At 37.9% G+C, this 12869-nt stretch overlaps 1 protein-coding gene across 1 annotated transcript in view; it reads left to right on the top strand.

Annotated features, from left to right (window-relative positions):
• The window catches only part of MPP7 (MAGUK p55 scaffold protein 7), a gene marked incomplete at both ends in the record, with an annotated part of 106672 nt that overhangs the window by 65050 nt on the left and 28753 nt on the right, over window positions 1-12869 (top strand). The window contains 5 exons of the mRNA XM_081996405.1: window positions 6831-6912; window positions 7850-7935; window positions 9731-9805; window positions 10420-10616; window positions 11143-11207. Coding sequence (XP_081852531.1) covers window positions 6831-6912; window positions 7850-7935; window positions 9731-9805; window positions 10420-10616; window positions 11143-11207 — 505 coding nt within the window. The remainder of the gene's footprint in view (window positions 1-6830; window positions 6913-7849; window positions 7936-9730; window positions 9806-10419; window positions 10617-11142; window positions 11208-12869) is intronic.

The raw sequence follows: 12869 nt of genomic DNA, 5'->3' as shown, positions 1-12869 counted from the left end.
TTGTGGTTTAACCCGAGCTGGCAGCTCAGCCCCACGCAGCCGCTTGCTCACTTTTCCCCAGTGGGATGAGGGAGAGAATCAGAAGGATTAAAGGATGAGAAATCTCATGGGTTGATATCAAGGCAGTTTAACAGGTAAAGCAAAAGCCACGCGTGCAAGCAAAGCAAAACAAGGAATTCATTCACTGCTTCCGTGGGCAGGCAGGTGTTCAGCCATCTCCAGGAGAGCAGAGCTCCCTCACGTGTAACCATTACTTGGGAAGACAAACACCATCACTCCAAATGTGTCCCTCCCCCTTCCTTTTTCTTCCCCCAGCTTTATATGCTGAGCATGATGTCATATGGTATGGAATATCCCTTCCCTGTCCCAGCTGTGTCCCCTCCCAATTTCCTGTGCACCCCCAGCCCACTTGCTGGTGGGGTGGTGTGAGAAGCAGAAAAGGCCTTGACTCTGTGTAAGCACTGCTCAGCAGTAACGAAAACATCCCTGTATTATCAACACTGTTTTCATCACAAACCTAAAATATAGCACTATATGAGCTACCATGAAGAAAATTAACTCTATCCTACCAAAGCCAGTACAATCTCTTAAAAGGTGCATCCATACTTAGCACAACTCTTGTGCTAAGGAGGTAACAGAGAAGGTTTTTTTAGAACTTTCTTTTACTAGTCAGGATGGCAGCCATGGAAAATATAAAAATAGGAGAGAACTCAGTTCTTCAGTTTAAGACTGCTTAGTTTATTTACCAAGGTGAAAACAGCCTTATAATGGAATCTAGGAATTACTAGGAATAGGCAAAGGGTGGCAGCTAATTGCAGCCTACATCTACCTGAGAGCAGGGAGCTCATGAGGACAGTACAGTCAAAATTTTCTCAGAGTGAAAGATGCTAAAACACGGGGCAATGGCCACAAGTTGCAGCTCTTGGAGATTTAGACTGAGAATTAACAGAAGTATTTCATTAGGGAGGAAATCTAGCTCTGGAGCAGACTAACCGGAGATGTGGAATCTCCAACATATACCATAAGGCAATGGCTGATCCGATGTGGCATTGACAGGAGTCCTGCCCTGAGCAGGAGATTGGCCTGAATGACTTCCAAAAGCTGCCCTTTAACCAATGTTTCTAAGATTGTACCTTATCTGTATGGGAAAAGAGTATCTGTGGTCTTTCCAAAACCCCAGCCTGTCTTCATGTTTCATTTTTGTCAGAGAAGAGCTTGTGGTGCGTTCTGTTTTGCATGTTATTTGTTCTCCAGGAAGACTTCAAAGAGTAGCGTACAGTGTCCCCCTCCTCTTCCATAACCCACCTTCAATCCTTTTAAACGTTACTAATGTTAACCTCAAGCATTAATTTCTTTGTGGCAGATTTATAGTGACTTATTATGACATCATCACCGCAATACGTAACAAACCTGTTATTTGTGTCTTTGTCTTCCCTAGATTTTTTTTCCCCCTTAGGTAGGGGTGAGAAGAAATATGGATAGTAATGCAGATAAGGTCTCACCAAAATAAGGCATGTAGAATAAATAGACAGGTTTATACTAGGTACATTAGAACTACTGCATTTATGCTTCCTGAAGTTATTTTATTAAGGAAAGGATATGCCATGATCTATGTTTACTAAAATATTTAATATTTCATTATCTATTTATTTCCATGTCTTTTAATGGCTTTTCCTTCAAAGCTTGTTCTGAAGTCTTGGATATTCTTCGTACAGATCAGAGAGTGTCTCCTTGTTCAGTTTATCTATTTGCTATCCTCCAGTCAAAAAGTCTGACATCCACTCGCATCATGATATCAGAATTCTTGCTACCGAACTTGAGATTGGAGGTACCATACAACATTTTTTTCTGGGATGGAGATTGTCTGGTTTCTTGACTTGAAGACACTGAGTTCTTTGAACTTTGCTTTCTCCCCAGATACATTCTTATTCTCTGTTTGTACACAAACAGTAGAGATTGTTTTTCTGCAAAGCAGTAAGCTTTACATCAGTTGCGCACCTTGGGCATTCTTGAATTGGATGTCTCCTTTGGATGACTTTCAACAGTACTCCCTGTGAAGCAGATTAGGCACTCTCTTAACTTCTTTGGAATAATATATCTAGTGACCATTTTTATGTAAAACTGCACCACATTTCCTCTTGTACTTTTTCGTGCTTTTCTCTAACTTAAGCATCTCACCAGTGTTCTGAGTCAATGTTAATCACATATTAATGAAGCCTGAGTTCCCAGGAGTAATCATCTCAAAAGAGAGGGAAACACATGGTTTGTGGGAGGGCCTTCTATTTGCCAGATTTCATCAGTTCAGAAGTCAGTGCTGAACTTTCCTCCAGTTTTTTGGAAGAGATGATTTAAACTTTTTGTTAATCCTTCCACAGGGTTTTTTTTTCCTAAATGCTCTAATAGCAAATGCCATTCTAGTAGTGTCTCACTCAAGCTAAGTGAAATTGTGTTAGGTTTTATCTGAACAAAGTAATTTAGAACATCTCTGAAAACTTATGTAAAGAGAAGTAGAAACATCTCTTTTCAGAGATAGTCCGAAATTCACCTGGCTATAATTAGGCTTTTTATCAGATAACTTGGAGGGTTTTTACTTACACCTGCCTCTTCAAGGGCTTTTTCAGCCACTGCCATGTTTCTGGTTAGCATTCCTGATATCGGAGATGCGCAACCACGCTACCAAGAGTTCCGTTCCTGGCTTCTCAGTACTTCCAGCTCCCAAGTGATATTCCAGGTTTGTTACCGCTGTCATGCAGTTATTCTGAATTGGATGCTGCTTCACGTTAAAATGGTTGCTCCTTTGTCACACAGATTCATTTCACATAAGTTTAGCCATTTGAAAACTAATCTCTGTGCTGTGTCTGTAGTCAAGAGAACAACAGGCAGCTCCAGAGAACGAACCATGCCATCTATTTAAGATGCCTGCCTTAATGAAAGGATGATTCATTCTCTGGAGCTGCCTATTTCTTTTCATTACTATAGGAGGAGCCTAGACACCTGGCTTGAGCTAGATACCTGGTTTCCATAGCTGAACTTGGGTGAAGGGAATTTGGGTGATTTAAAATTTGTTTACGTGTTCTGCCCATGCAGATTCTACAGCTCTTGCTTACCTCTCACTCTGAGTCCCCATAGCTCAGTTCTGATTAGTTATTGAACCCAATTATTTTATAGGTGGGATTAATTTGGGTGTAGGGACAGTTTTAGTGTGCATAGTCACATGTATGTGGGCATCAACATTTAAATAACTCTTCACTGTAAGGTAGGTGATGGATGTTTGTATTTGCATTTTCAATAGAGAATAAATTAAAATAAGGCTTATTGAAATACTTATTTGCATTCAACATCTGCATGTGCTTTTGTTTAACACAAAGGTATGCAAAAATATTACTGATGTCTCAAACTCTCTTATTAATAATTTATTTTACAGGCTAGTCTTTCTTTCTTAAACATTGTAAGTCTTTATTTTTAATATTCTGGAACCAGCAGATAAATGGATGAACTAATAAAGCTCACATCTGTGAAACCCTGAGTGATGCTCACCCGTCAGTGTTACTACATTAAAAATGAAAAAATAAAACAACCCAAAACCAAAAAAACACCAACCCAAAATCCAGTGAAAGAGCTTTGCTGAAGGAGCTTGTATTACTTTTAGTGCTTTTGCATGGTATACCTTTAAACATTTTCTCAGTCCGATCACCATATGGCTCCCAAACTCCTTATTTTTCCCTTCAAAAGTATTTTAAACTGAGCTATGCTATTACATCTGTATATGTCTCATTTAGGGTAACTTACACTTTTGGCTAGCAACACTGAAAATATTTTCCAGCTCTCAAGGTCCAGTCTAACCTTCTTCCATTTTTAAAGCTCTAAATGAGGAGCTGCACTGCACATGTAACTGAAAGTACTGGAGCTGAACATCTCATAAGGAGAAATTCTTGCCAGATTATATATACCTCATAGTTTAAGCGGGCCTGGCAGCAGTATGAGAGAAGCTGCTTTTTCAGAAAATCAGCTCTTTGGGTTTTTGAAAAGAAATCCACTTGTGTTTGATGATTTCTTTTTAAGTGTTCTAAATTGGGAGGGAAGGCAAATTTAAGGAACACTTTTTTTCCTTTGTGTACTATAGGTACAGCAAAAATACATAAACTCTCAAATAGTGCTTTTCATGGACCTGCCCATTCACTTTGAGTTTGCCATAGAGGAGTTATTGACAGGGAGCTAACTGGGGTTAAATGGTTTCCCTGTATTATGAACTTGCTTTTGTGCTTTGTTTGAAAATTCCAGTTTACCTGTTATCTTTGCTGGGGTGTCTTTCAGATTGGTTAATCTGTGCTAGGAAAATTCATTTTGTGCCAGTAGTGGTAATCACATAGAGCATGAAATGACTGTTGCACTTGCACGAGAGCCTTATTGTTTCTTCCAGACACTGTCTGGGTCAATGCTGTGGTGTTCAATTGCACACAAGTTTTTTTTCTAGGATCTGTCTAAAAACAAGGCGAAGTGAAGTGGAGTACCCCTTTTCAGACATCAGCGCTGGGCTGGGGTAGCTGGCTGATCACGGTGGAAGGCTGTCAGTCATCCCTTGCCTTTTGCATTCGGTGGCATTTTATAGTGTTGACTTCTAGGTAAAAGGCATAAAGCCTTTCTGTTCAGGTGTGTCCATGATTAATTAGGAGATTCTCTGTTTTATATTGACAATATAGTAGAAATTTCCTGTATTTATATTTGGCTCTAGCATCCTACTGTTGCTTTTGTATTTTTGATGGATATATTCAGAAAGAAGACATTTTGTACTTTTAAACAGATGTAACTTTCCAGATATTTATTATTAATAATAAACTTCAAATTAATTGCTGTTGCTGCAAGGTCGGAACTGAATATTGAGATATAGGCTAGAGGGGTTAATGCTTAATGCTTAATTGTTTAGTATATTCCTAATGGTATGCAATTCTTTTTGCACAGAAGTCTAATTGTGAGTTTTTAAAGTGAGATTAGCTGCACCTAAATCTTTATCTTTTTTGAAGCTCTCAGACTCATTTGAAACTGTAATACAAACAAATGCTTACTGATACTATAAACAACACAGAAGAATAAGGCTGGCAAATTGCAGAATTACTTTGCTTATGGATAGAATTTCATGTTAATAAATTTAACATGTAAAACACACAAACACAGCATATCAATTTTGCTGTGGAGTGCTGGCTACTGTTAAAGTCTCAGCCAAAGAGAATATTGTGTGATGACTGTTTTCATTTTTCTCTACTTGCAATAAATGCCACTTGCTTATAAAAAAATTATAAATTAATCTCCCTTTTTTTGTCTTCATGTCTTGTGTTGTATTTCTATCTTAGAGGTAGAGGGAAAGGAAAACAAGTTTATTTACAGTCAGTAAAATTAACTGTAGTGAAATGTCACCCCCATTATTCATTTGTACATATTTCAGCTTCATGTTCATGAAACACTTAAAAATTGAAGTAGTGATAAACATGATGTTCATGTTTAATCTAAAAAAATACAGAAAGGTAGCTATAAAAACAATTTAATTATTCAAGGGACTTTAATTATGTACCTTACTTCAAGCACAACACTTCTCTGATGGAAGGCAATTCTAACCAGTGATGGCAGAGTGCAGGTAGCACTGTCTGGTGCTCAGAGGTGAAGTAATATTGTTCATTCACTAATCACAAATAATGGAAATTTTCAGAAAATTGACTTACCTGCCAGAGTCCTAAATATCTCTGTTGATTAACAAAGTTAGAGCTGCTGCAGGTAACTAATAGCATTAACATCGCAAAATAATCACGTGCAGGTAAAAAGCTGTTGGCCAGGAGGTGCGTTTTTCGTGGTGTTTTTAAAAAAAAAAAACCACTGGATCAAATAACCTTTTTGGAGGTGATTATACAGTACAACTTATCTAGCTAAAATCCCCTTCGTAATTTTGTGGATTCTGTCTTCCAGAGCAGGGCCAGCATTTCCCCCCTCGCTCCTCCCCATCTGCCTGAGAGGAGTTAGGCAGCGGCTCCGTGCCTCCGCGTCCCTTCCCTTCTCCCTCGTGCCTGCTGCTGCCTGCTGCTTCCCCGTCACCTTGCGCCTCTTTCCAGCGCGCCCTCGCCGTTCTCGTTACAAGGGCATTTTTCCTCATCTAGACAGCTGTTCGCTGGAAATTTAACTACATGATGTCATTTGACTCGAATGCCTTGTGCTGTGTTTGTGTCATGTATGAAAACGGCCCTGGCTAACTCGGGAAATGTTCCCCTCCTCTGCGTTTCTGTCCCGCGAGTCTCCCAGGTGAGCCCTGACCTGCAGCAGCGTTTCTCAAATTCGTGTGTGTTTGTTGATAACACTGTGAAGCAAAATTATGATCAGCGGGTGTACAGGCAGTTCTGAGTGTAAAGTGCAACGATTACAAACACAGATAAACTCTTTGTACCCCTAGTATGTCATGTGGCCTCTTTTAATGTAGGAACAATAATTTTTCAATTTCCAGCAGTAGTTTAGTACAGTTTTAGCAGCAGACTCAAGTAAGGTACACTGCAGTTAACATTAAGTTGAAAAGTAAACTTTTTCCATCATTTGTCCTTTTTTTTCAAAGCTGTGTACATACAGAATGCATGAGTTACTTCTGAATGGAAAAGTCACATTTTAAGAGAACGGTGATAAAGCAACATATTTTGTACATTCCTTTCATGAGCAAGTATCGTTTCTGGCTTTTTCACGTATCGATATGATATCAGCTTTTTGCAGTTTTACATAGCAAATGTTTTTTAGTGTAGGGAATTAGAATTATGGTAAGATTAACCAAATAACTTTTTTTTTCTTTCTTTTTACCCAAGGGAGCTACTATTAAACGGGATGAACATACTGGTGCAATTGTGGTGGCCAGGATAATGCGTGGAGGAGCTGCAGATAGAAGTGGTAAGGTGTTGCTGCTGGGCACTAGCCATTCAAGTTCTAGAACTTGGAACAAGATGAGATAAAATGGCATATTTTGTAGAAATGAAATCCATCACTATCACGAACAGAAGTATTTTGGGTGTGGACAGTTTTCCAAAATGATATTTCAATACTGCTGAAAGTATTCGTGTTGAATCTTTTCCCCAATTCAGTTGCAACCAGGTATCTTTGAGTTAGCCGATACTGGGTTTTCTCTTTTTTTTGTTGTATCATGATTTGTTTCTGATTGAAGACATCTACTTAGAAATGATGGGATATGCCATGATTACAACCTGCTGTTGGAGGAACTCGGGATAGTTGCATTATTTTATATTAGGATGTCCATTTGGAGTTTCAGCTGGTAATTCTCCAAACACCAGCACATTCCTTGACTGCCAGTTTCGTTTGGGGTGCTCAAAGTCTACAAAAACTCAAACAAGAGGTCCTGAATTGTACCCTAAAGTGCCTCTTTTCACTGAAGGGAATCTAGACAGCTGTGTTTCACACTTAGATGGGGTAGTGGAGTAAATCTAGATATATACATTGTTAAATTACCAAGCATTTGTGCCACAAATTAGCACTCACAGCCCAAGTCATCTTTGCAGTACTTGCAGCTGTGTAGCAATAAGAAAGTAGTATGAGTAGGAAAAGAATTGGCACAGACATTTTTCAAACATCTGCATATAAGTCTGGAAAAGTCATAGAGAAATGGTACTAATTTTCAGGAGGAAGGAAGGGAGGTGAGTAAACCAACCATCTCAAACTTATCTGTGAGGACGGTAGCTGTTGTATTCACCATATATTCCTGCTTTTAAGTTGGAGCTTAAAGTACATGAACAAGGCAGAAAAAAGCTGAATGTTAATGGCTTTTTTTGCATAATACATAGCTACAGGTTAACGGCTCCTCTGTCTTCTGTAGGTCTTATTCATGTTGGTGATGAACTGAGGGAAGTCAATGGGATTCCTGTAGATGATAAAAAACCTGAAGAAATAATACACATTTTGGTAAATACCAAACATTTTAAAATTAATTTAGGGGAGTCAAGAAAAAGTAGTTGGACTTAGGATTTCTGGTGTATTTCTTAGAAAAAGTATATTCTGCAAATAATGCCTTTTCTTCCTCTATTTCCTTTCTCTTAAAGAATGATTTTCCATGCATTACATACATATGCGATTACAGATTACTTGTAAAGAGTTAGTGATGGTAATATGACTGTAAATATGTTGTAGAATGTTGCATACCTCAATGTATAATCTACATTTTTTAAGGCACACCACGATCTGTTGAATTCAAACTATTTTAAATGTATCCATTAATAACATGTTAACTCCATGTGAAAATTAATTCATAATACATTTACTTGATAGAGTAATTGGTATATTGAGATAATATTTTTATATGGATTTGCAATAAATAGCCATATATATGATTATGTTTGTACTCTTCTGAACGACACAATCTCTAAAGCCAGACTAATTACTCCCTTATGGAACACTATTGCAGATTAAATAATTTAGACATTTTCAGAAGTATTTGATATTTTTACAGCAAAGAAACCAATGATGGTCGTGACAGCTGTTTATATTCATGGTGTAGGCAATTCTATATGCATAAATACCTTGCTGTCCTGCTGAATTGAGTGGCTGTCCCACAGTTTGGTTCAATAACTGAGATGATTCATTACAAGCGTCAGCCCGATGATATTCATACTTGCTTTATGGTTTTGTGTTCCCTACAGAAACATATTTTTTTTTAATATTTAAAAATCTCTAGAAACACAATAGCACTAGAAAAGGTGTGAACAATTTCCCCATTTACCTCCTTGAGGTACAATATAAACATCAAAAGCTAGTTAGAGCTTGTTTCAAAAGTAACAGAATTATTGATTCCAGTCCTACGGCTGGTGAAGTAAGAACTTGGCTGCTGCTTGTCAAACAGTGAGCTCTTGGATTGCAGACACGCCGGCAGAAGTATGTCTCGCTTGGTAGTGGACAGGCCTGTTTCCATTTTGCTTAAATCGTTGGCTGTCTTGCACTCTGCTAGTTTTATGAAACTTGTCGGCCGCATGCAATAGTAGCAGAGGCTCCAGCTGATTAGCACTTCCCTCAATAGACAAATGTCACTGAGGCAGTGGGAATATATTGTGGTTAATAAGTGAAATGCAGCCAGACACACTTTAAGTGGGATATAGGGAAAGATGAATGGATGAGGTGGTTGATGACGGCTAACTTGTTTTAAGATTTATAGTAGAGGGCTTTTTTTCCATTTAGTACACGTAGTCTGTTCAAATATGTTTTTCTTTTCTAGTTTCTTAAAGTTGCCAAAAGAATAAATCCCCCCCGATAGTTTTATATGATAAATATGGCACAAGCCTGTTTGAATTTTTCTATAATTTTTTTTGAAAAATGAAATGTTAGTTGGATTTTTCCAGGGATGTCCAAACTGTGCCAGGAGTCCAGCGGTTGCTCCTAATATGTATACATTTTAGCTGTAGCGTTTGCTCCTGCTTTCAATGCAGAAGTGGGACCTCTGAAACATGCAGGTCCCAGTTTTTAACAGTCCATCTCTGCCCACCAGTGAAGCAAATAAAACTGAGCATTTCAAATGGGCATTTTAATCTTTGCGCTGCAAGGTTTGGTTGGTATGGTGAAGCTTTCAACCTCCACGGATCATGCTTGGGAGAGGGTAGATTCATTGTATTTGATTATTTTTAAATTAATTTGAATTTCTTTTCCTTTTAAGGTTTCTTTGAAATGTACAGCTTAATTCTCAGTGCATTTTCTTTTCAAATGTTCACAGGCTCAGTCTCAAGGAGCAATTACATTTAAAATTATACCCAGTGTGAAAGAAGAAATGCCAGTGAAAGAAGGCAAGGTGGGCAAGTCTGTTTCAGAATCCATTGCAGTAACTGTTATGCTGAGGATATATATTGTTTGTTTGGGTGACAGAACGTGATTTATGCCTCCGGACTCCGTTTTTATAATGTAACAATGTATAGCGCACTGTATGCTTCAATACTCACATGCTGGGTTTACAAGTGACTGTAACATGGTTCTTAAGACCTAAGTCTACAGCTGTGAAGTTGACATAGGTAATCTTGTAATCTTCCGTCTTCCGTGAGGACCTGGCTTGCTTCCAAGTAGTCCTTTTCTTCCATCATGGACTAGGTAGAAGATACTTGATAGCACCTTGGTTCAAAAGTATCTTCTCTTCTGTTCTCCATATGGGCACGCTATTCACCTGCAAAGTCCTATTTGCCTTGGATCGTAGAGACTTTACTACATTGGGATTGCAGTTGCAGAAGCAATGAATTTAACATTCCCATACGAACTTCTAATGTTAGACATCCATAAGGATGTTTTACAGCAGTAAATGTTTATTGCTTTACATTTAGTTGAACGGTTTTGAACAGTAAAAGCAAAAGAGGGAGATACCTTTGGATTACATTGAATATTTTGATTCTAAAGATAAAACCCGGTTTGTTTCAGATGTTTATCAGAGCCCTATTTGACTATGATCCTAATGAGGATAAAGCAATTCCTTGTAAAGAAGCTGGACTTGCTTTCAGAAAAGGAGATGTCCTTCAGATCATGAGCCAGGATGATGCAACCTGGTGGCAGGCCAAACACGAAGGTGATGCCAATCCCAGAGCAGGCTTGATCCCTTCAAAGCATTTCCAGGAGAGGTGAGCTACTGAGAAGCATAGTTTCATTATTTTTTGTAGTAAGAGAAGACACTTATTTGCCGAGTTGTTAAGTTAGCATAGTTGTCATATGTAATGCTCATAGATTACATGGGTATGATAAACCTGCATTTGCAGCAAGACGACTGAACTTGGAAACCTGTTGCTGAAATACTTTGGATTTCCTTATTTGTCTGGCTAGAATTAATAATGACAAAAACTGATAGGATAACACTGATCCAGATTGAAAGGAAAAACATATGGAAAATAGCACATCAGTATCTGTATTCACACTGATGTACTATGCAGGAATAAGAACTGCAGCCGGTTTTGGAGAGCGTACAAAAATTTGAGGCTGACAACTTAATTTTTTTAGATTGTGAATAGATTGCATTGGTTTAAGGTAATTTCTTCTAAAATCTTCTGGATATTTTGTAATAGTCTCATGATGTTAAGTGTTTATTAATCCCAAACTTGTCGTGAAAACTGAGGAGTTTGTGTCTTTTGTCTACCACCTCCCATTTTATAGGAGATTTGCACTAAGAAGACCAGAAGTACAGATTCAGCCACTGAAAATTTCCAACAGAAAATCATGTAAGTCTGTTAACCTGGAATAGAAATCATAATCCAGATCTCTAACCCTATAAAATAGCAGTTTGTTTCAGCCTTGTGACTACAGGATGCATTTCTCCTGGGCACAATAGCTTCTTGATCACATCAGTAGGAAAACAAATACAAGAGCTGAAATTAAAAGGTTTAAAAGCAACTAACAATTTTTCCCAACCCTCTGACTTTGTTTTTGAAGCACCGAGCCAAATTAGTGTTTTGATATATAATATTTCAAAGGTTGAAGAGTGTTCTTTTCCTTTTGAAATAGTACAGAATTGGCTCAAGAGTTTATATAATTTGGACTGTATCAATACAATGAAATTCATATTGAGAGTGAGATAAAAGGTCAGAGAGTCTCCTCTTCTCTTCCCCATATAGTTGGTGATTTTTTGTGTCCTGTGAAGCAGCACAAATTTTTAAAAGTCAGGACATTCAGTTCTTTGACAGGCTTTCATGGAACCACTTCTTACTGTTTTCTGAACAAATCCATTCTTAATAGTCTCTGCTTTTAAATACAGTAGTTGCACAATATAAGAAAAATAAGCTCTTAAGAAAGTACATACATCGAAACAAATATTTTCTTTCCACTGGAATTTACATCAACATCTGTTTTAAGTATTATTGCATATTTTACTTGACCTGTTATTTCTTTCAGTTGTACAGACTCATAACGAAGTGAGTACAATGTAAGAAACTATCACGCTTCAGTAGGATCTAAATCTTAAATACAAACATGTCTGTGAGTTCAACTAGAGTTATTCAGAAAGTGGTCTAAAATTTCCAACCATCTTTCATTCTCTAACATTAAAACAAAAAGTATGGATGCTATGGCAAACAGTGGATGCTGGCACACTAAGTGCAAAACTAAATGCTTTTAACTTTAGAACTTCTCACTGAGGTTTCTATTGCAATTCTCTTAACTCCATGCCATGGCTTTTGTGTTCTGAAGTTTTGACAGTTACTGTTAGTTTTCTAATAATCTGCATTTTCTATCTTTCATTCCATTTCACTATTTGATTGTGTGCCCTAATGCTATTGTTAACTCCAAAGCCCTTGATTAGCTTTGTAATTACAATAACAGACTAAATGATTGCACTATAGCTTTTTGAATTTATGTAGATCTTAGAAACAAAGAGGAGCTCCTCCAGCCTGTAGTAAATCTGTTGTTTTTCTAGGTTCTAGGTCAAGTTGCTCTGCCCCAGTTTTGGAAAAGTGTCTGATCCCAGGGTATAGCTATTTCTCTCTGTCCACTGTTCTTGAATCTGGATAATACCCTGAACAAGAGCCTTCAATTAAGGTGGCACTGGTGCTTTTGAAGAGGTAAATCAGCTGCTGCAGCAACTCTGCATGATTCCTTTTGTAATGGACTGCATCTTTTTAGTGACCTTCGAGTGAAAGGTTTTACAAGATGCATCTCGCCCTTCCAGATAGGTAGCCTGAACTTGATTGGGAATTGCCAAAATGACAAGCCAAAGAAGACCCACAGTACTAGTGTTCTTTCTGCTGTTTCCCCTGACTTTGCCTTAATTAGCTTAAACAAGGGAGAAGAGTTCCTCTCTTCCTTCCCTCTCCTTTAAAACATGACAGAGCCTTAGAGTCAAGCAATATGCCTATTATTCTTCTCATTTAGACTTTCTTTAAACAAAG

The sequence above is a fragment of the Phaethon aethereus genome, assembly GCF_964289735.1.
Source record: "Phaethon aethereus genome assembly, chromosome: 2".
Taxonomy (NCBI): domain Eukaryota; kingdom Metazoa; phylum Chordata; class Aves; order Phaethontiformes; family Phaethontidae; genus Phaethon; species Phaethon aethereus.
The sequence above is the reverse complement of the archived record's forward strand: the minus strand, read 5'-3'. Positions and strand labels throughout refer to the sequence as shown.